Source organism: Miscanthus floridulus, chromosome 13 (assembly GCF_019320115.1).
Source record: "Miscanthus floridulus cultivar M001 chromosome 13, ASM1932011v1, whole genome shotgun sequence".
NCBI classification, from domain to species: Eukaryota; Viridiplantae; Streptophyta; class Magnoliopsida; order Poales; family Poaceae; genus Miscanthus; species Miscanthus floridulus.
Genome location: NC_089592.1, coordinates 21428513 through 21452000, shown reverse-complemented (window position 1 = coordinate 21452000; position 23488 = coordinate 21428513). Strand labels below are relative to the sequence as shown.

At 41.2% G+C, this 23488-nt stretch overlaps 1 protein-coding gene and 2 pseudogenes across 1 annotated transcript; 1 reads left to right on the top strand and 2 right to left on the bottom strand.

Moving 5' to 3' along the window:
* Window positions 1-3366: 3366 nt before the first annotated feature.
* LOC136501268 (uncharacterized) lies at window positions 3367-5830 on the bottom strand (annotated as a pseudogene).
* Window positions 5831-8199: 2369 nt separating this feature from the next.
* Window positions 8200-11984, bottom strand: LOC136501269 (vacuolar sorting protein 18-like). The gene is made up of 12 exons (XM_066496768.1): window positions 11614-11984; window positions 11312-11524; window positions 11082-11221; window positions 10902-10997; window positions 10589-10656; window positions 10388-10489; window positions 9510-9648; window positions 9236-9376; window positions 9035-9154; window positions 8800-8856; window positions 8621-8680; window positions 8200-8246 (listed from the first exon to the last, which is right to left on the bottom strand). Exons 1-12 carry the CDS (start codon window positions 11783-11785, stop codon window positions 8244-8246), a joined length of 1311 nt encoding a protein of 436 aa, XP_066352865.1. The 5' UTR covers window positions 11786-11984; the 3' UTR covers window positions 8200-8243.
* Window positions 11985-12495: 511 nt separating this feature from the next.
* Window positions 12496-23395, top strand: LOC136501144 (double-strand break repair protein MRE11-like; annotated as a pseudogene).
* The last annotated feature ends 93 nt before the right edge of the window (window positions 23396-23488 follow it).

Genomic DNA, 23488 nt, shown 5'->3' with positions numbered 1-23488 from the left:
AGCGGTTCGGCGCGGCAAGAGACACGCTGTGGTTTCGGCCGGCACACGAAAGTAGCACACGCGCTGGCCCTTAGGGAGAGGCCACGGCCAGCCAAGGGCCGAGCCCGGCGCCAGCGAAGCACGTGCGCATGGTGACCGCAAACACAAGCCGAAAGACGGAAAACGGTGTCGTGCATGCTATTTAAAGCATACCAACAACCGCTTAAAAGCTCGACTAAGGCTCAACCAACTACACGAACCTAAAGTCCACACCACCGGCTATCCAGCGAAGCAATCGTCGAGACTAAAGAGTGACTAGAGAGGGAGAGAGGAGGATGCCAAGGTGATCATGTCGCTTGAGCATTGGTTCATGAGCAGATTACCGGTGACAAGGTTCTAGTGAGTTCTGATCGAAGTTGGGCAATTTTTAAGAGTTCAAGTTGACATCCAACTCAACTACGACCTACACCTTGCCCAAGTGCTAAGTTAGAAGCAACCAATGGTGCAAGAACATGGATGTAGTGCTTAACCATTTTTGTTGGAAATCAAATGCCAAAATGGCATTGTCTATCACCATTATAGACTTAGAAATGACGAGAGTCCCGCTTGAACTAAACAACCATTAACACCTTTGATTGAATTTTTAAAAAAGGTCGGAACTTCGTCAATTTCAACTAGACAACATGTCATGACCTAGTCTATACTTCATACTAACTCGTGGGAACAAAATATTAAAGCACTATTTAAGTATTTTGCACATTATAATTCTTCAAAAATGGCACTTTCTAATTATAAGCTATGTCACATTTTCATTTACAGAAATCGTTTTTCATGCCGAACATCTAAAACAACTTATCCTATTTTTCTTATTAGAATTTCATCAGCACATTTACACATTAATTGAACTAACTCACAGTTCGCTTCTCTTCTCATAAAAATGGGACCTACAATTTAATTATCCTTTCTTGGGAGTTTTAAAAATTTTAACACCCGGAACTTGTTTTGTTAATTTCTTTTAGGCCTTAATCTAAGCACTCAGCAAGATCATAACACCAGATGTGTTACAGCCTTGATAATGCATCTGCTAATACAACTGTTATGCTTAGTTTGACACCTATGCTTGATGGTTACTTAGGTTTTGATGTTGATCCAATAGATCCTACTAAAAAGATATATCATGTTGTGCATCAGCGCTGTGCTTGCCATATAATTAATTTGATTGTTAAAATCTGGTTTGAAAATGCTTCAACCTTATACAGAGGACTTTAGAACTGCAATTAACTTTCTAAATTCATCTAACTAGCGCATTGCACAATTCAAAAACTACTGCAATGCTAAGGGTATGTGGCCTCGTAAATTTACTACAGATATGGATGTTAGATGGAACTCAACCTATCTTATGCTAAAGCATCTTATGCCATATAGATCTGTATTTTCTGTGTTTATAAATACTCACTGTGGCTATCCACTATTGAATAAACAATATTGGTACATTGTTGAAAAGATATTGGAGTTCCTTGAATTGTTCTATGATTCAACTGTTGTACTTTCTGGTGTTTATTACCTCACTAGTCCTTTGACACTGCATCACATACTTGAGATTGCTGGCCATCTGCGTGACTATGAACATGATAATAATCTCATTGCTGTTGTTGTGCCGATGAAGGCTAAATTTCTCAAGTACTAGAAGTATATACCACTGTTATATTCATTTGCATTTGTTCTGGACCCTAGGGCTAAGATGAGAGGTTTGCAAAATGTTCTTGAATTGCTTGCTCAGTGTAACAATATGAGTTACACTGCCTATTTTGCTGAGGTCAAATCTGAGTTGCATAAACTGTAGGACAAGTATGAATCTAAGTTTGGTGCAGCTAGGACCACACATTCATCTGGACTGATAGGTAAGAGGAAGCAGACATGGGAAAAAATTTGGAGGATCAGTTTCTTCTAGTCCTTCAAGTGATGGTTCATCTACCACTGTGGCTCCGGGTCTTTCCTGAGCTCACTGTTTACCTTGACAGTGACAATGTTATGGCCTATGATGATGACTTTGATATCCTCAATTGGTGGCATGAGTATAAACTAACATATCCAGTTCTCTCTACCTTGGCCAAAGATATTATGTCAGTTCATATCTCAACTACTTCTTCGGAGTCTTGCTTTAGTCTTACTGGCAGGATCATTAAGGAGCAGCGACGATGATTGGGCTCAGAGACAGTGGAGAGGTTGGTCTGCATCGGAGTTAGGCCAAGATAGAGGACAGCATACTATGGAGGACAAGGAGTTAGAAAACTACTTCAAGAACCTATGGCTTAATGAGACGAAGCTGCTGCTGGTGCTGGTTCTAATGCTGGTTGAGTGCTCTGCTGAGTTTGAGTGAGACTGTGTGAGTCAGTGAGTGAGAGTGTTAGTCATTGAGACATTTGAGACTAAGACTATGGTTTGTAATAACTTTGAACCTTTTAATTCTAAAATGAGCTGGCCATACTCTTTTTTCCTTTCTAGGGTTTCTTATGAGGTGTGAGTTTTACCTAGAAAGATTTTTAATGAGGTGGCATTGCATAAACAACTCAAAATTTAATCATCTTGGCTTTCATCTTCCTGTGATTTGTGAAGCACGTGATATTGTGATCTGTGAAGTACTTTTGACTTGTAAAGTGACTTGTATACTTCAAATATGTATTGAATGATTGAATCTGGTATACTAGTCACTTGTAAGTTAGTTTGTTAACTTGACTTGTGATCTGTGAAGTAATTGTAACTTGTGACTTGTATAATCTGGTATACTAGTAACTTGTGAACTTTCAAAACTGAATTGAACCTGGTGTTTTTGAGATAGCGGGCTGCGGGCTGGCCCGGTGAGATTTTGGGCCCGTGCTTTTCGGGCTGGCACGGCTCGAAAAACGGCCCACGTGCCATGCCTGGGCCGTCAGGCAGGCACGGTGGACTGGGGCGGCACGGCCCGGTGGCACGGCAGGCCATACCGGGCCGTGCCTGGCACGGGCCTAGGCCGTGCTGTGCCGGGCGGCCCGAATGCTCATTTTCATGCAGGTTTCGTTCCTGATTTTGCTTGGAGTGGAACGCTCTCTTCTTCGGCTTCCCAGTTCCTACGGCATTTGCCAGTTGGATCTAGCCCTAATTCACTTGAGCTGTGCTGATCTGGTCTAGTCTGAAATTCTGAATGCACCTACCATACCACTAATACCAGTATCTCTGTATCTTCTGTAGTTTTGAGGTACCATGTTGTTTTGTGTGGGTGTGAGGCTGGGTCATGGACTCACTAATACTTGCTTGCAGGAACACAGCATTCCACTGTTGCAGGACTCACTATGCTGTTGCATTTCACAGTACTGTAGTGTTCAGCACTTCAGTATGAGTTTACAATGTTGAGAAGAGAAAATGGAACACTGTTGCAAAAATTTGTAAAGAACTAAATTCAAAATTGCTTTTGCAGAACAAAACAATTCATAGTATTGTAGAAATGAAGTCATCTGCTGCTATAACCTAAAGTCGACGCCTCTATCTTCTGAGCTGCTACCCGCCTTCAGGTTCTGTACGCGATGAATTCTGCTTTCATTCTGTCCATTGTGTTTGAACATACCAAAGGATTGCTCTTCTTATCCATTATCCAACAATCCAAGAGGAAGGTGTCCTTTGTTTAGCGAATGGACCACCAACATTAGCAACTGCAATATCGGCCATCTTCTTGTTTTTGGACTTAGACCTTTTCCTTTTCTGCTTGCTGTTTTGCTGCTTTGCTTCATCACTGTTTACCGGTATCTTAATGTTCGGCTTCACACCAGCAGCACCGGTCATCCCTTCCACTGCCTTTTTGGATGCAGTATGGCCGGCACCAATTGAGTTATCTTTGGAGATTTTCTCCAAGGTACCCTGGGCGTTGTTCTTCTTGGTTTTGTTGGCAACTTTAGTAGATTCCTTCTCCAGCAGCCTATTATATCGGACCCTGTCACTGTCCTGATCTAGGGAGTTCTCAGGCTGTCCAATTTTATCCATTTTGTTGCTTGGAAACTCCTTGTTCCTCCGAGAGGATCCAGATTTTTTTGAACGGCTTTCTCCATAAATATCATCAAAATATATATCGTCATCAAAATCATTTAAGTTTCCTTGTATGCCATCATCTTCCACACTAGGTGTGGACTTCACCGGCTTTTCTTCTAAAGATCTATGTATTGGGCGCTTACTTTCTGCTACTGTGGTATTGGCAGGTTTCTTTTCTTCAGGTTTGGCAATTCCTACTGCTGTGGAATTGGCAGATCTCTTTTCTTCAGGTTTGGCATTTCCTACTGCTGTGGAATTGGCAGATCTCTTTTCTTCAGACTTGATGGGAATAGCCACACTGCTTGAGTTTGTAGCCTTTGTGACTAGCACGACGTCTGGTGTTGCACTTGCATTGTTCATTTGCATAGGAGTGCTCACCTCGGCTTTGTCTGGTTTCTTGAAATCTTGGAATCTAGTCTTGATCTCTTCGAGTTCAGCCTCCTTCCGTTGCAGGATTTCCATCAGAGCTGCCATCTGGTCAGGGTTTGAACCTGTGGCTTTCTCTTCCATTTGTCTGATGCGGCTGTTTTTCTCCGAGAGAGCTGCTTCCAACTCTTTTTGAGTGTTGGTAGCATTTTTGGTCTTCTCTTCCATGTGTTTGATGTGTCTGTCTTTCTCCGTGAGAGCTGCCTCCAGTTGTTTTCTAGCCTTCTTGAGATTTGTGGCTGCCTCTTCCATTAGATTGATGCGGTTATCTTTTTTCTGCGAGAGCTGCTTCCAGATCTTTTTGAGTCTTCTTAAGATTTGCAACTGTGGTTTCCAGTCCCTTGAGTTTGGTTTTCTGGTCTATCTTCTGAGTTCTAAGTGAAGATGTTGTTGCTTTCATTTCTTCCACCTTCCTCTTCATCTCTTTGTTAATTGCCTTCTCTTTCTGGGAATGATGAAGCAGCAACATTCAGTTAGTTAGATTTTTCTTGAATTTTCCTCATATTCTGTATCTGCTAGAGAGAAAGGTTCTGTAGCGCATGTAACAGGGTAGCTATGAAATCGAAGTTCTTTGCCTGTTAGTTACAGATGTCCGTACTATATAAAATGCCTACAAACAAGCGTAATCTAGCTTCACTGCAGCAAATCTTTGGGTAAAAATATGAGATTCTTTGGTTTTGGAACTATATTTGTAAGTAATAACTCCAAAAACCTAGTTAAAAACTGGAAAAATGGCCAGATTTTCTTTTCCTTTTTTTTCTTACAAATGACATGTTGTTATCTCTCTCATTAATTTTTCTGATATATCCAAAATTTTGAGATCAAACTGACTATCTAGTGGTTGTCCTTTTATAAAACCCTTTAGAGGTAAGCAAATCCTGAAGTACTAATTCTTAACAGTACGTCAGTGTTGTACAAATACATTGAATTGTGTCACTTTGTGGTACCAACATGCAGACAGTAACAACTAATATCAGCTTCTGATCTGCTACGCTCTCTTCTTCTTTCTTTCTTTCTTTCTTTTTTTTTTAAAAAAAAAGCTACGCTCTCTTCTGGAAATCTGGTTTGCTGCTTTGTTTCTTGAAACAAACTAGACTGAGGAAAATGACTAGTACATGTAACTGGAAGTAGAAGGGATGGGTGATCCATGACCATGACCATACCTGGAGAAGGATCCGAACGGAGACAAGCTGCCGGTCACGTTCCTGGAGACGCCCAGCAAAGACGCGCTGCTCCCTCACCTCTGCAGGACGACGATGCTCAGCACGCCGGCTGCGAGGGCCACCAGCAGCAGGAAAACGTACGGGAGCTTCCTGCCGGCATTGGCCATTGCATAGCCCTTTGATCTGTACTTGCTCCCATCCATCTCCTACCTGTGTTAAGGGTGCACTTACTCTTGTTTATTATTACTGTAAATTACTCCTTCAAGTCCTCTGCTTGCAGTATCTTGGCCTTGTTTGCTGCAGAAATGTGAATGAGCTGGGGGTGAAGCTACAGCTTCTTTCTTGGCTTTCCTGGGTTGGGAATGGAAGGGCTTTGCAGAGTTTTCTTGTGCTTGGAGGTCACTGGTAAGGAGGGGATATAGCTGAGCCTTTGAGGTGAGGTGACTCTCCATGCTACTCATATGCCAATGCATATTGAAATAGTAGCCTATTTTGTTTTTAAAATTTGAGCCACGGAATCAATCAACCAACAAGGATGACAATGTGGCATTTACTTGCACTTGCAGACTTACTGGAAAGAGGATTTTGACTGCAGGTGAGAAGTGGCTGACTACCGACAACTGCACTTGTGAATATGTTTTGATGAACCAGGAACCGTTCGATTATGCATCAGATGGTCCAGTGGAGGCTGAAGGTTGCGGACCGACAGTTCCGCAGTTTTATATTAAGCAAATCACAGAATTCTGAAGTCAACATCGGTTGTAAGCCGGCAATTAATGAGATGAGATTCTTCTATGCTTCTTCTCGAATCTCCAGGCAGCGATGACCTCATGATGAGTAATCTATTCGTGGAGCAGCAGCACGGTTAGTGTTCCACCATGTAGGATCCAATATCCTGGACCTGAGGGCTCCATCAAAGGACATGTGAAAATGCTAAACTGAAGTGCAAATGGGATTGCCAAGAGAAGACAGTACACTTGGTGGTACTAGTTCCAACTTACAGCCATGTGATAGTGGTGAAAGAAGAAGAAGAAGAAAAAAGGTTACTTGTGTCGAGGAAACTGATGACGCCATGACTAGAAGAAGAGCACCTGTTTGGTTTTACTTTTACAGACTACTACTAGATCACGAGCAGCAGCTTGATGAAGAAAGTATCCATGACAAAAAGAAAAGAGAGAAAAGAATAGTGATTATTTGTGACTTGTTAACTGCGAACACAAACAATGGATGGAGGTTGCCGACGGCAGGTGAGCGTTGATGGGCTTCACGTCGATACCACCCTCCTCGACTAAGACCTGAATACCTGATGGCATGCCATCAACATTCAGCCTGTTCGCTTGCTCGTAAACGATCGTAAATTTCCAACCAGAAACAGTGTTTTTCTCTCACACCAAACCAGCCAGCAGTAAATAATCCACGATCGATACGATACGGCCAACCCGAGGCTGATTCCTTGGTGACTAGAAGTGCAGTCATGAACCAGCTTTTGCTGTCGGCAGGAACTGCTGCCTTATTTTCCGAAGGAAATGGACGTGAAGTTTAAGTACAACTAGCAAGGTGGCCTGCACATTGCGTCAAAACTATCATTTGTTATACCAAATATTAATTATGCAGGCATAGTTCCAAATTAAGGCTTTTACCTATGTGCCATTATAAAATTGGTAATTACACACATGCCACTAAAAATTGAGTTCTGTGCCATTGCTTTGACCTCTTTTGTCCTTCACACCACTTCCGTTAGATTTGGCTCTAACGGCCGCGGGTGTGAAAAGTCAAAAATACCCTCAAGTCTGAATATAAAATTAATTCTTTTTTGAGCATCTTAATAACCTTAAATGAAAAACTCAAAACTAGAAAGTTGTAAATCTCGATAATATCTATAACTTTGTATAAAAATATCTTCATTTAATTCCGTACAAAAATGATATGATTTGATATGATTAAATGTCTTAGAAAAATCTAACGAAAGTGGTGTGGAGACAAAAGAGTTCATAGTAGTGGCACTTGTGAGAACTCAACTTTTTTTAATGGCTTATAAATAATTACCAACTTTTGTAATGGCACACAGCTAAAAGGCTCTACCAAGTTAACTCAAGCCAAAGATTAACGTATTCAAAGCAGATCAATATGCGAACCATCACAAATAGCAGGCTAGTACGCAAGAGTATTCATCATTCACTAATGGAACTCAAAGGACCTCTAGCCCCATGGGTGCAGTAGAACCGGTGCAAGCAAGAACTCCATCTCTGAATATCCCAAAATAAACATCTCCTCAACGGAAATGCTCCTTATACGGCGTTCGTCCGGACGGACGGACCCGCAACTCGCCCACGCTGCCCACCCCCACATCGCCCGCTTGCTCTACTCGTGGTCCGACCCCCGCTCCGCCCGCCCCCCCCCTCGTGCCCCTGTCGCCCAACCGCTCTCCTCTCCCTTCTCCCTCTGCTCTCTCTCTCGCGTCTCTCGCTCCCCTCCGCCCTCCCCTCCTCCCGTCCTCCCCTCATGAATTTAGGGTGATTGAGTCCAGCCCTCCACTGGGCTATATGTTTCTGTGTTAGAATGTGTTTTGTTTGGGGACTCTTCTTCCCTTGTACTCTATGTACTCTCTTTTCTTCCTTACTGCGTGCTTGAGAAAAAAAAAACAATCCAAGGTGCCCATAAAAACATACGTAGTGCACAGCTTGAGCAGAAGTGTGTCAAATCATCAAAGGAAGCTTCCTTTAAGTAAAATACATGACCTTAATGTAATTGTATTTCTCATTATTAACCTCGGAAATAGCAACACAAAATCTTATGCGTCGTGATAAGGGATACGTAAAATGAATTAAATCAACAGAAGTTGATCTCACAGAACTATAGCAATTTATGAGTTATGATAACACACAATTGACTGATAAGGGTACAGAGAAACATAGCACTTTCACAAATGATAAGAAACATAGCACTTTCACATGCAATATATAACTGCATCAGAGAGTTTTGAGTACAATTACCTGCTCACCTATTGATATAAATTTCAGGCTGATCTCCTCAAACGACAGGATGTAATTTATCTATAACCAAGCAAAGTGTTACCACAGGGCACATGATATAATTTGCAGTCTCAATGCGAAAAAAACAACATAAATACAATAAATGTTACCACAGGGCACAAATAACAGTAAAGTATCACCTTTGCATAGAAGGATGCTGCTATGTAATACTCTTTTGCAGCAAATGCAGCATCAGCCTGCAAAACAAAGATTTATATAGAACTGAAGTCATTAACCAATGATCATCTTAAGAACGAAATAGAAACTCCAGCTTATCACCATACAGAAGGGGAACATAGAAGCAAAAATGAGCATGTGGGATTCTTATGCAAATTACATAAAGTTGGACGCTGCGTCAAGATATATGAACAATACCTGAACTAGGTAGACTTGGTCACGCTGGTAAGGGTTACGGCAATGGGATAAAGCAGCAGCATAATGATTCATATCCAAGTAAACTTGCCACATGTCACGACCCTCATCTGAAGTGGAAACCTAAATAATTGATAGCATTAGCAACGCAAATCTAGAAGCATTGATTACATGACTCAAAGCAAGAACCCAAAAATCCCAAACCTGGAATATAGAACTTTCATCATATGCATAGAAAAGTCCTGTAGATGGATCACTACAGAGGCCAATTATTCCTCTTGAAATGTCAGGTGTATCATCAACTACAAGTTCTTCCACCATCTGCTGACTTATTCTGTTCACTACCTAAAAATTTCAGGTTATGCGTTGGCTTTGTAAAGAAATACACACCATAGTGGGAAAGGAAAAAAAATAGTATGAGAAAACAAAACAACTTACAGGGAAATGGTGTAAAGATAAACTTTTGAGAAACTTATACCTTAATCTTGTCCCCAATCAGAAGCAGAAAATGGAACTCAGACAAAGCAAATGACCTTGGTTTAATTCCGGAATCCCCCAATTTTGAATAGTCAAAAAAACCCTTATTCTCCACAAAGTTCTCATCTCCACTAGTAGAGCTGGAAAACAAAATTGAGTCAGAAAAAACATAGTGAAGAAAATCCAGAAAAATATATTGTGTTTCCTTTCATCAGATGCAGAGGTAGGATGGAGTACTACACCATGAAAGTCAAGCTCAAAAAATAGCACTACAAAGATATGGTGACCTAATGGGAGGAAAATCTCCAAACTGTCTGAGACTTAATTTGGCATGGCTTCTTGAGATGAGGTTTATTGTTAAAATACGTGTAAGCAGTTCCATCGACCAACTCAGATTCTTTAGCAACCAGGCGAGTGACAGAGCTTCTTTTTTGGAAAGAGACATGTTATTCAATGTAAGCTACAGCTCTACTACTAAAGAGAAGCTCAAGTAGCAACATTCGGTTATGAAGTCCAAAGTTGCTGCATCTTTAAAGTCTAGAATACCAAAACATCAAACAGGGACCATCTTATATGGTGTGCTCCTGCTCCAAATAGAAGCTGATGATAATTAATTCATATCACAGTATCAGTGTACAAAGCTAATAACAGGTGTCGAGGTTTCAACAATGTGCAATCTACATATATCACTTTGCACATGGCAAGCAAGGTACTATTACACATTAGTAGTCAAAGTTCAATAGTCTGACCATGTATTCCCAAAAGAATACATGCATTTGGGAATGCAGGGGTAGATTGCATGCCTAATGAGCCAAGCCAAGGCTTAGCCAACTAAGGAGAACCAATGTACTAGAGTACAAGGCTAATTCAGTGGTTCACCTGTGTTGTGCCCCAAAATTCAGTTCACCACGATAAATTCCAGATCCAGAAAGCCATCCAAAGTGTTTAGCCCTTCTTTGTTTGATAAAGAAATGTAGTTCACTGGGTGGCATCCAATGGACACATGTTAGAAACACACAAAACTACTGTGTATAAATGCAGCTGCCTACTCTTGAGCACTGTAGAAATCACATTGGTTACCTATTAGGTATTTCTCCTGGGAGCTCCATGAAGTGTATGGCACGATCGGAATAACTAGCAAAAACAGTCTGTGCAGTACAGTTGTTATTAAAGACATCACAAATTTCAATATAAAATACAATGGAAACCCTTTTAAAGAAAATGTATAGTGTGTGGTGTTGCTCTCCAAAAAATAAAGCATTCAAAGTCAAAACATAAGCACTGACACTAACAATGACATCAAAGTCTCAAGCTAGCAAACTCGCCTCCCCAACTAATTTAATCAGGATAATCCCTCAACATATCGATCAAAATGCATGAGAATTATACTTACTTCTAGTGAACCAATGCCAGTAAAAGAGTAAAGCCGTGTCGGAGTGACAGCCATGACATAGTATCTTGTAGAATTTCCAACCACAGCAGTCTCCATCTGCACAACCAATTGCGCAATCAAACCCACTCCAGTGAAAACAGAAGAATCTATTTAGCAGCAGCGATTGACAGTATCCGAAACCTGCAGGTCCTTGATGCCCTCCCTTTGCTCAGTGAGCTCGAAGAGCGGCTTCACGTACTTCTCCCTCTTGTCAGCCTCATCCACGGCCATCTCGAATATCTGGCCGCTCTCAGTGCCCAGGATCACCTCCTTGGTCGATGCTGCGGCACCAAAATCAGCCGATCAACGATGAATGAATGAACGAACCCAATAGAAGATGGTAGAATCCGCAGGAGGGGTTCGGGGATCACCTTCCGTGATGGACTGGCGGTTCCAGGCGACGGCATTGACGAGGAGGCCCCGGAGGCGGGGGAGGGGCTTGGGGCGCGGCCACCTCGCGTGGTGGTAGTACGTCTCGGCGCCGCCCGGGTGGACCACCGTGGCGACGCAGTGCTTGCCGCCGGGGTCCAGGAACACCCGGTGCACCGAGTGGTCGCCGGAGCGGCCGCTCCCGAGGTCGAGATCTGCAGGCGCGGGGCGGGGAGGTGAGGCGATGCCGGGATGCGGAAAGGGGAAGGGGAGGGGAGGCAGCGAGGGGCGGGGGAGACTTTACCGTGGGCGTCCTCCAAGGAGAAGTCGTGGCGGACGAGCCAGCCCCGGGAGGTGCCGAGGACGATGACGTCGCTGCCGGCGGCCATGGAGGTCACGACGCCGTGGCCCCGCGCGGCCTGGCGCTCCAGGGGGTCCACAGAGAAGAGCTGGCCGCCGCCTCCGCCGGCTTCCATGGCCGGAGCCACGGGGGATCAGTGAGACTTGCCGAGGTCTGAGGGAGAAGCTGCGGAGCGGAGGCAGTAGAGGACGCCGGCGCCGAAGCTACTCGTGAGGGGGACGGGACGACCGGCGGGATCGCTGCGGCGGTCGCGTCGCGTGCGAGCTCGCCGAGAGCCCAGGAGCCGAGCCGGTGGATCGCTGGCGCTGCTGGGCCGTGTGGGCCGTATGGGCCTCCCCGTTCCCGTGGCACTTCATCTGATCTAAGGCCCTGTTTGGTTGAGCTGTGGCTGTGGGAAAAAGCTGCTGTAGGCTGTGAGCTGTGGAAAAGCTGCTGTGGGCTGTGAGCTGTAGAAAAGCTGAAAGCTGTTTGGTTAAACAAGTATAAAATATACCTTTTATCTTTATCTCTCTTGAAACAACTATGGAAGAGCTTTTTATTCCACCAATTTCGAAAAGCAGAAAGCCAAAAGCCAAAAGCAGGATCAACCCAGCTTTCAAAAATGAACTACAGAAAAACAGCTGCTTCTGAAAAAGCACCCTCCAAAAACAGCCCCTTTGGTTGGGCTTTTGGCTTTTGGGGCCAAAAGCCAAAGCCAAAAGCCCAACCAAACAGGGCCTAAATCCGCTCTGAGCCCAGGCCCAAAGTTCAGATCACGAAATGGCTAGGCTTCTATTGCAAGGTTACCCGCTCCCGCACTCGATCTCACTCACACTGCCTCGCAATCGCAAGCCTACTACCCGTGCCTCCTGCAACTGCAACAGAAGCAGCTTGCAATAGAAGCCTTCGCGCTGACCACTGAGGCACTCTCGCTCGGTTTGCTGCCAGATCTCCCCGGCCGGCGACGACGGACGCCAGCGCCAGGATGTGAGTGCCCTCTGCAGCTGCTGATCTGCCAGCTAGACGGCCGCCGCGGCGCGTTGCTGTGTTAAGAGTTCGATTAGGGCAGGCATGCAGTGCAGCGCCCTTCCTCTGCGCAGCCGCTGTTCCGAGTCCATGGTTTGTGATTTGATTTGATTTGATTTGGATTTCCTTCAGGCTTCAGCTCTACGATTGTAGAGTCGCAGCTACCACTACTATACTATCGATCTGGTGCGCTGTTGCTTCTTCTAGTTTGGACTTTGGAATCCTGGCTCCTCCAGCATATTGATGTATATATATCTCGGCGGCCTACATCATCAGATTTAGACGTATATATGATTTTGCTTTTTCTTTTTACGTACCGCGCACCTTGACATCTTCTGGTTTAACCTCTCTTTTAATTTTCCTCGCGTCGTTTCATTTTTTTCGGTTTTATTTTATCCATTTTGTCAGTTGCCACTATGCAATTTTTTATCCATTTCGCCACTTTTTTTATCAAATGCAGCGGCGGATCTAGAAACTGAGTAAGAGGGGGGCTAAATAATACAAGGCTTACGATATCGATTATCTTTCTTACCAAAATATTTTTCATTATAATATTCTACAATATAACTTAATTTGTGAATCACTAAATACTAAAAATTGAAGACGTACTCCATGAAAATTCAGCCCAAGGGGGCCGGCCACAAGACCCCCCCCCCCCCCCCCCCCCCCCCTGGATTCGCCCTGATCAAATGTGCATGCCAGAATCTTTCGGAATATACGAGGCCAGAGGCCGTAAGTGCTAGCAATAAAGCAGTGATCTATATAGAGACTCACGGTGCTCCTTCTCAATTCATTTTTCTTCACCTGTGTGGAGGATTTCTTGGTTGTACGATGTTTTTGTTCTGCTAAGCATGGTCTGCTGATTGATTATATATAGTGAAACTGAAACAGGATCCTAATCGGTTATAGCATAACCAAAGTTAGGTGTTGATTTGATGGCAAATTAAAGGCCAAATTTCCCCCACAAACTTTTGCCACATTAATTAGTACGTGATTTTTCATCAAAAATGTTGTTGGGTGTTTTATTTGTTGTCTCTAATGCATGTTAAATAAAGCAAGTTGCTACACTGCAATGTTAATCGATCTGTTATAGTTTATAACTTTATGAGGGGTCATATTTACCATCAAAAGGTGACTACCGATATTGTAATTTCTTATCATTTCATGCACATGGTAGTATATGCTATGCATGTGCTCATCTCCAATTAAACATGGTAAATAATTCAGGTTGTCTTCATATACACAACTAAATGCAAAATTCTTATTACTGATCTCCATAGTTAATTGACATCGTACATGATTTAAGGTTATTTGAAAAAAAAAATACTCCCCCACCCCCATAATAAATAAGTTTCTGAAAATTTTTGGATAGATTAAGGACGTTGACAAAAGACGCATCTACCCTTATTTCTTTTCCTTTCCCTAAGAATATATCTTGAATTTGGCATTTATTGTTTGTACTCATGATTAGCTTCCGCATTAGGAGTATATAGTTATTTTTGTGGAACTTCCATAATGACATGTATAAATTAAAGCTAAACTCACTAGATAAATCAATACCAAAATCATATTTAAATTTTCTTTTCTTCTTACCATCATATAGTTCTCTTATACAAGGAGTTGGGATGTGACTGACTTTTGTCCGGACTATCGAAGACCACACTATGCTGCTAGCGGGCTTATTGCAGTTGGATTAGGACATGATATATATCTATCACAACGCCAACGCTCATTGATCAATCCTATTTTGTCAGTGCAACAACCTTACACGTGATTGCTTGTAACTAAGAATGTTGGCTTCTCTGCTGCCTCAAGTCTCTCCTATCCTCAAATACATCAATCTCGCAATGTATATTGTGTGTTGCGCATATATTAGCAAGTTTAAATGTATACACACATTGTTTTTCCCTAAAGTAAATAATGGATCGATTGATAACTTGATATTGATTTTGCCATTAATAAGGCTGACATCATTTTGATTTTCCAGTTTGGTTTTATACAATATGCTGCCATCCTTCTCTCTCTCTCTCTCTCTCTCTCTCTCTCTCTCTCTCTCTCTCTCTCTCTCTCTCTCTCTCTCTCTCTCTCTCTCTCTCTCTGTTTTTCTTTGTTTTTTGTTTTATATATCCACGTTTGCCACTAGTCTGCTAGCTTAGTGTCATTGCCATCATACAAATCATTCACAATGAACTAGTCTAGTGACAGTGGGATATACTTATTACTATCTAGTTGAAAACGGCTCGGGCTCCCATGGTGCTCCATGTCTGGAGTTGTTTTCTTTGGCGCCGTTTGGTACTAGAAGGCATCGGAAGAGCCATGCCAAACTCACCCTTATGGTGGTCTTTTTTGTCATCTTCTGAGAATTTCTTGGTATTAATTAATAATCAATATTATTTGGCATGTTTTCCTTTGAGCAAACACATGGTTATCTAAATGTAATCAAAGTAGACACGGACGTATGGTAACGGTCATAATTTAAAGTGATAAATGTGATGGATGCCATAACCAAAATAGGGGTTGGCTTAATGACTACGGAACTTTACAAAAGTCACTACTGATGTCTAATCACCACATTCTAGTGTAAGTGCATTTCAGCATTTCTAGTCATAAAATGTTGTTGTCAGGTATTTGTTGTTTCTTTGCGTTGTAATTCATGCTTGTTGGTTAAAGCAATTTTTTCTCTAGTTTTATGCTAGTTCATTGTAGTTTATTTGTAAACTTATGAGAGAATTTTATTTTCCATCGAGAATAATGGGGATATTGGTGCCTTGGTTGCATGTCCTTATCATTTCATGGACATGCGCGTGGTACATCATTTATTTATCGACAACTAGCTTAATGATCTCTCCAGTTCATTATGAACGTCCCATTTATGAATTAACTTTAATTCACATAATGATATATACTCCATTTTTATTTAGATGTCATATTATTAGCTCTGTCCTAAGTCAAACATTTATATATTTGACCATTGATTTCAAAAACATTATATAGGTTCATGACATAAGATTTATGTTTAGATTCACTATGAAAAATACTTTCATAATTATAATTCATATGTTGTGAAACTATAAGGATTTTTTTTGAAATTGAAGTCAAAGATAGTAATATTTGACTTAGAACAAAGCTAATGTGACATGTAAAAAAGAACAGAGGGGGTATACAGTTAAAATATATAATAAAACCAAGTTTATTCTACCTTTCTTGTTGACATCATATAATAATTCTCTCATACACCGGAGCTTATGTCCATATACCACAATTAAGTAATTGGGGAAAATCTTTAGTTAGTTTTGTTTAACAAATTTTGAAACTGTAAAGTAGAATATGAACTTGTGTGCACACAATTGACAATAACACATAATCCTGTTGTATCACCTGGTAATGGCAAATAAAAAAACAACTCACTTCAGATAGTAGTACAAAAATAGATGATGTAATAGATAAGCTAGCACAGAGACATCAACTGTCATTCGATTATATAATTAGTTTGCAGACATAAAAGGCCACTTAGAATCTGGTACTAGTAGATTTTTTATCTGTGTTGCACAAGTAACTCCCTTTCTTATTGTGTAAAACACCCAAATGTCCATTTAATCATGACCATATTTGCCAATTTTAATTACCTCATCTGGTGCACTCATGCTCACATCTAGCATTCAACCAAAAAAAAATTCTAAAACACGCAGCGGAGCTACATATGCCATTATATTAAGAAGAGAACAAAACACGGGGTAAGACCCCTTACTAAAGAACCACACAAACCGACACCAAACCTAGATAGTAGAACCAAGAAATGTGCCTTTTACAACAATAGATCAACCATGACCACATATATTAAATACAAGCCACTTGACCTTCCTCCGGCATAAGGGCAAGGAGAAATTTAACACCTCGTCCTCTGGCCAAAACCCAAAGGATGTATATCCTCCATAGCGAGCAGCAAAGCTCGAACCACACTAGGGGAAGCACCATAAAAAGCACACCTAATGCTTCTAGAGAGTCCAAGCACCTACTAGAATCACAAGGAAATTAAGGCCCTTTTGAATAAGACAAATCATTCCTCAGAGCAAACGTCTTCCATTTGAGGACAGAGGTGATGCACACCAACCCTTTGCAGGAGGGAGAACCAGATTTCTTGAGAAAAATGCAAAAACACATGACAACAATAGGTGGTTGATGTTTTCCTCATCCTGATCACAATGAGGGCAACTAGGAGGAGGTTGAAGACCACATCTTGCAAGTCGATCAGTTGTCCAGCTAGCATATGTTTCTAGCAACCAACCACATGAAAAATGGCACTTTCTAGGTGCCCAAGATTTCCAAATCCTCTCCAAGGATGGAAGGCAATTGTCCCCTAAAAAATGTTGCATAAGCCGATTTTGCCTAATAGATGCCGTCACTAAAGAGTCGCCAGATGAAAAGAATCTTCCACATCCTGCTGCAAGACTATTGTTGAAATGACATCCAATAATCCAAGAAATTCATAAATGACTCCAGGCCTCTAGCAGTTAGAGCGCTCTACAAGTCTGATACCCAAGTATGATTCGTGAGGACTTCTAGAACCGTCCTTCTGTTGACACGTCTTTTGGATACCATAGCAAACACTTGAGGTACAATATCAGCCAACCTCTAACCATGGATCCACTTATCAGACTAGAAGAGGGTCCGATCGAGCACCATTTCCAACCTCAGATACCACTTCCATTGAGAATCAAGCCTGGACATTTTTATTAATCTGAAGCTGAAATACTCCCCATGGTCAACCAGGATCACTCTTTTGCACACAAAACCATCTCATTGTGCCCAACAGAGATTTTGGATATTGGAAATGCCAAGTCCTCGAAGCTCTTTAGGGAGACAAACTTTTGGCCAAGCCACTAAGCAATGGCCACCTTTTACATCCTTTCTACCTCTCCACAAGAAACCCCTTTTGATTTTGCCAATTGCTTTAATAGCCTAAGGAGATATATATCAACAACCATGGCAAGATAAACCAGCATGGAAGTGAGCATTCAACCAAATTTGATATCATATATATTTCTTATTATCTGGGTTGATGATTTGGTATCATCTCCGATCTTGCCCCTTATGGCCCAACCAAATTTTATGCTATGAAAAAATTTGCCTTGACAAATTTTGGTGTTTGGTTTTGTGCATGGTCTAGTCAATTAATGTTTAGGTGGACGTTTTCCTCACATGGAATTCCCATCACTTTGGATTACATGTATAAAGTGGTCTAGGAAATGCCAAAGTTCAGAGCCACTATCAATTTGTTGCATCAAATTCCCGAGTGAAAGGCAACTTTTTTTATTTGGCACATGAGAGCTCTGGAGCGCCAGTTCTCACTCAACCACAGCATTACTTATATATGCTTGTCATTACCACACGCAACATGGACACATCATGGCCGAGTTCCTCATTCCAGGAACATTCCCATTCCCATTCCCATTCCAAGAACATTTACGTTCTCATAGTATAAAAACATTATAAAGTACCGCTCCATGTTCCTATTTCCATTCCCGCTCCACGTTCCACATTTTCGTTCCCTTTTTGGAACATGGCTGCTAAAATCGTACCTACAAACTTTTTTTCTCAAAAGCACAAGAGAGAGTTATGCATCATTTTATTAAGAAGAATTTTTATGCATCATTTCATTGAGATTGAGAAGAATGTCATACATAAAAATGACAATATCATAGTTAACTTTTGAATCGTGTTTTCCAGGGAAGAAAAGGGGGGCAACACTCTGCGCATACTTGTGGCGACGGATTGTCACCTTGGCTACCTTGAGAAGGACGAGGTGCGCAGATTTGACTCCTTCGACACATTTGAAGAGATCTGTTCATTGGCTGTAAAAAACAAGGTACATAATAAGGATATTGTCAAAAGATTCTATTTTTGTGTGTGCACCCTCTCTTTTCCAATGCACATACATGTTGTACTTTATGAAAGATTACAATGTTTTTCATAGACTAAACTCAAAGCCTTGCAACAGGTGTTGGTATCTTTAGATGATTACAACAAGTCCTATCACAATACGTCATTCGCTTCATATATGTCATGCTTTTTCTTTTTTTACCAATTGTATTACACACAGTATTCGAGTATATATATGAACCATTTTTTTAGACAAATCCTGAACAGTTTGAGGTATATATGACGAATTACACAGGTGGATTTCCTACTCCTTTGTGGCAATTTGTTTCATGAGAACAAGCCTTCCAATTCGACATTGGTGAAGGCCATTGAGATCCTGCGGCGCTATTGCATGAACGACTGCCCAGTTCAGTTTCAGGTGATTAGTGATCAAGCAGCCAGCCTCCAGAACAGGTGCAGTGATTCATCATTCTCTCTCTCAACTCTTGAACATGATTCTTTCGGATACGGTGACAGGTTGTGTTCCAGTCTAATTGTCAAGTAGTGATTTTTCAGGTTTGGTCAAGTGAATTATGAAGACCCAAACTACAACATTGGCTTGCTCGTGTTCACCATACACTGGAAACCAAGATGATCCTACTGGAGTTGTATGGACATTATGAATTATGATTTTGTTTCCTCTGTGTTTCTCTGCCTAAAAAAGGATAAATACTCTCTTCTCCAGATATAAGATGTTAACCATTAGTTTATGCTGGATCACGTTGTTTATAGTCATAGCAAATTATAATAATTATACGGAAGCACTTTAAAGTACGGATCCAATGATATCAGTCTTATTACCTCAATGCAAAACTCTACAAATATGCTAAGCTGATTGTTAATCAAAGATTATCAAATTTGAATTGTGAAATTATTGTGTGCCTTCTAAAAAGAAACGGTGGTAGCATTTTTTGTTCACTTATAAATTATAATACACTTATTTCTATTCTTGTAGGATAACCTGTCAGTAAACGATATATTGACAGCAGGAAATCTTTTGAACTATTTTGGCAAGACAGATCTTGGATGCACCGGCGTTGGCAAAGTAACAATTTATCCAGTATTTATCAGAAAGGTATATCCACTTGGAGTTTTGTATTCTATGAAATGTCAACGAAACTCAGTTATTACTTATAAGAGCCTGATGAATAGTTTGTTTTATTTCAGGGTGAAACTTATATTGCCCTATATGGACTTGGCAACATTAAGGATGGGAGACTCAAGAGAATGTTACATGTACTTCACCAAATAGCTTCCCTAAGATCTGTACAATTTTCATACATTTGTTTACATGGATAATGTATTATTCGTCATCAGGAACCTGATGCGGTTAACTGGATGCAACCTGAAATCCAAGATGAGACACTGGCCCCTGACTGGTTCAACATCTTGGTCCTTCACCAAAAGCGGTGCACAATCTCTGACTGAGAAATCATCTATATGAAGATATTATAACCATTTTGTGGATTTTATTTTTGCGGTTATGCTTCCTGATCAGAAGTTATTCTCTGTAATTCTGTAGGACACGCGGAAGTCCTAGAGATGCCATAAGTGAGTTCCTCTTGCCACGTTTTGTGGACTTGGTAATTTGGGGCCATGAGCATGAATGTCTGATTGATCCTCAGGTAACAAGACATATTACATATTTAGAGGGGGAAGGGAGGGGGGGGGGGGGGGGGGGGGGGGGGGGGGGGGGGTAAAATGCAACATATGCTTATTTAGTCAAGTATTTCTTCTTTATGCATTTTGTATTTAAATTTAACTTTGTTTTTATTCTATCAACTACTAACAGAAGGTTCCTGGAATGGGTTTCCATATCACCCAACCAGGCTCCTCAATTGCTACCTCACTGATCAATGCTGAATCAAAGCCAAAGCATGTGCTCTTGTTGGAAATCAAGGTCAGTACTAATGCAACATGCTGCACGAACATTCAAATATCTTTTTTTTTTCATTTCCTTATTTCTCATGTTGCCCTTGAATAGGGGAGAGAGTACAGGTCAACCAAAATACCTCTGCAGTCTGTTAGACCTTTTGAGTATGCAGAGGTAATCTAGTTCTTAGAGTTACTTCATGTCCACCTCAGTCAAGTACATCAAGAGAATGTCATGCAGGTTGTACTGGAGGACCAGATTGATGTTGATCCTCGTGATGAAGCAACTATTCGTGAGCATTTGCACAAAGTTGTAAGTCCCCAACTAATAGCTTGTATTTTTGTAAAAAAAAAAAAAAAAAAAAAAAAAAAAAAAAAAAAAAAAAAAAAAACTGTCCATTTTCAAGAATATGTTGCAGTGACACTGGTTAAATTACTTCGAGAACAGAATAATCAGATCCCTCAATAATGAAGCTTCAGTTGTTGGATATCTATAGTACTAAATACTGACAGCAGAGTGGCTTCAGGTGAACAACCTTATTGAGAAGAGTAGGGAAGGAGCACCCACTGGATCAAAGCCTATGCTTCCATTAGTTAGAATAAAGGTAAATCAGGAGCTCTTGATGGCAATTTTGTCCCCCAAGGTTGTAAACATAAAAGAGATTGAATTGTTCTTCAGGTCGATTACACTGGGTATTCAATGATAAATTCAAAGCAATTTGGTCAACACTATGTGGGCAAGGTATCTCATAAAATAATTATAATGGAATAATTTAGCAATGTGATGTAATCCTTTTTAATACTACTATTACATAGTGTTTCTGGTTACTACCATTGCTCTTGTAGGTTGCAAACCCACAAGAAATCCTTCTTCTTACAAGATCAAGGCAAAGGCATCAAACTATGCAAGGTATGCCTATTATCGTTTTCTATAAAAACAATACATGAGAGAGGAATGCTAGGGTACACTCATATGGGACAAGAGTGGTACTTGTGTTGAGTTTCTGTTCTAGAATACTTTTTTAGTTCTCCAATCAATTTATTGTTAACAAGGCTATATTACTATCTTACTGTGAGCATATTGACAGTCAACATTGTAGATTGGTTGATGAAAAGTATACTACTATTTTTCTTGCTAAAGTACATTCATAGTATCATACCTTTACCGCTATATATTAATAGGATGCAGTGGATAAATTTACATCCGAGAGCCTATATAAAATTTGAAAAAACGTCAAATAAGAAAAACAAACAGATGAGTGTATTTTTTTTTTTTACAAAACAGAGCCCCTATTGGGAACATATTAACAAGTAGAGAAAAAGGTTACAAGAAAGTATGTGTCCCAGTTTAAATATATTAACAAATAGATGAGTGTAATTTCAGGCTGTCTCTTTTATTGCCTTGTATGGTTGGCACTTCTGTTTAGTGCAATGAGACACAAGATTTTGCATTTCATCTTTTTCTATGTATTACTTAATTAGCAAATCAATCTTGTTACTCTGGTTGAGTAATGTGGTCTATTGAACTTCTTTCTTTCTATAATCTATATACTGTAGAAAGCTGCAACATTTCTGAAGAGCTTTGTCCAAATGACCTCAACCAGGAGACGGTTGAAGCACTGATTGCAGACAGTAACTTGGTACTGAAGTTCCTCCTGATCCTTTCTAATACTAGTCAAGATGTCTTCCACCATTCCATTTCTAGACATATAATTGCACGATGAAGGTTGATGCGTGCTAACAAAAATCTGTACGTTTTGCATCCCATCCTTGCTTTTACAGAAACTGGAGATCCTTTCTATAGATGAGTTGAACAGTGCACTCAATAATTTTGTCAAGGAGGAGGACAAGACGGCATTTCACGTTTGCGTGCAGCAAAACATTGAGGAAGCGATAGTAAGATATGCTACCAGTTTACATTACATGAACGAAAAACTAGTCTGCAACCGGAATGGCTGAATGTCCAAACTCCAAACTGTCTAACATTTCTAACTTCAATTTCTATCCAATTTGAATTCTGAAGAACCTCTGGTTGGATAATTTGCAGAACAAACTGACTACCACCAAAGATGACTCCGTTGACCAAGAAAAAGTAGGGCATCAACTGATATATATATATATATGTCGTTAATTTCTTCAAGCTGACAAGCTGAGTAATCTTGTTGTTGTGCAGCTCCAGGAAAAGGAAAGCCAATCCAAGTCCAAGGAAAGAACAAGCTCCCAGAATCTGCAGACTGATACAGTCATCGTGTTTGAGAAGCAGAAGTGCTCGACGACAACAGAGGAGGAGCAGCAGACCATTGACTCGGATGATGATGAACCCATCGAATCTTCAGTAAGTGATCTCTTCTTCAGCCATCACAAATTCAACTCTAAGTAGCGGTGGCAGTAGGCTTCTTGCCTAATGACACGTTGATGTACTGCTCCATGCTCAAGGACCCGGAGGAGAGTGGTAGCCAGCAGGCAGGAAAGAAGAGGCGAGCGGCTCCAGGCGGCGGCGGTGGATCTGCGGCTGCCGGTGGGAGGAGGAAGACGGACCTGGCTTCCTTCCAGAGGGTTCCGGCGAAGGAAGACGACGCCGACACGGCCAAGAAACGCCGGGCTCCCGTAAGCTGTCTCGTCCAGCAATCTCTCAGTTATCAGCTATTCAGCTCTGAATGATATCCCAAGGTTTGAGCTTTTGACTTGCCGTGCAGGTTGCCGCCGGGAGGTACGGGGCTGTGATCAGGAGGAATTGATGAGCAGATCGGCGGCCGGAACGATTGCGTTCCTTTTGGGAGTCGAACAATATTGGAGCCAGAATTTCTTTGGCGAACTTTGTGCGTCTGGGTGAACTGGCTAGTGGCTACCGTGCTGAATTCAATCTTTAGGTTCACGGTTCCAATGGATTCCTCATTGCGCTTTGTTAATTGACTGTATTCCTGATCCTGAATCGATGTAGTTACTATCAATATATTCGGCGAATCTGAATTTACATGCTGCTATTTCTATCGAGAAGCTCCAGGTGAGAGCCACTAACAGT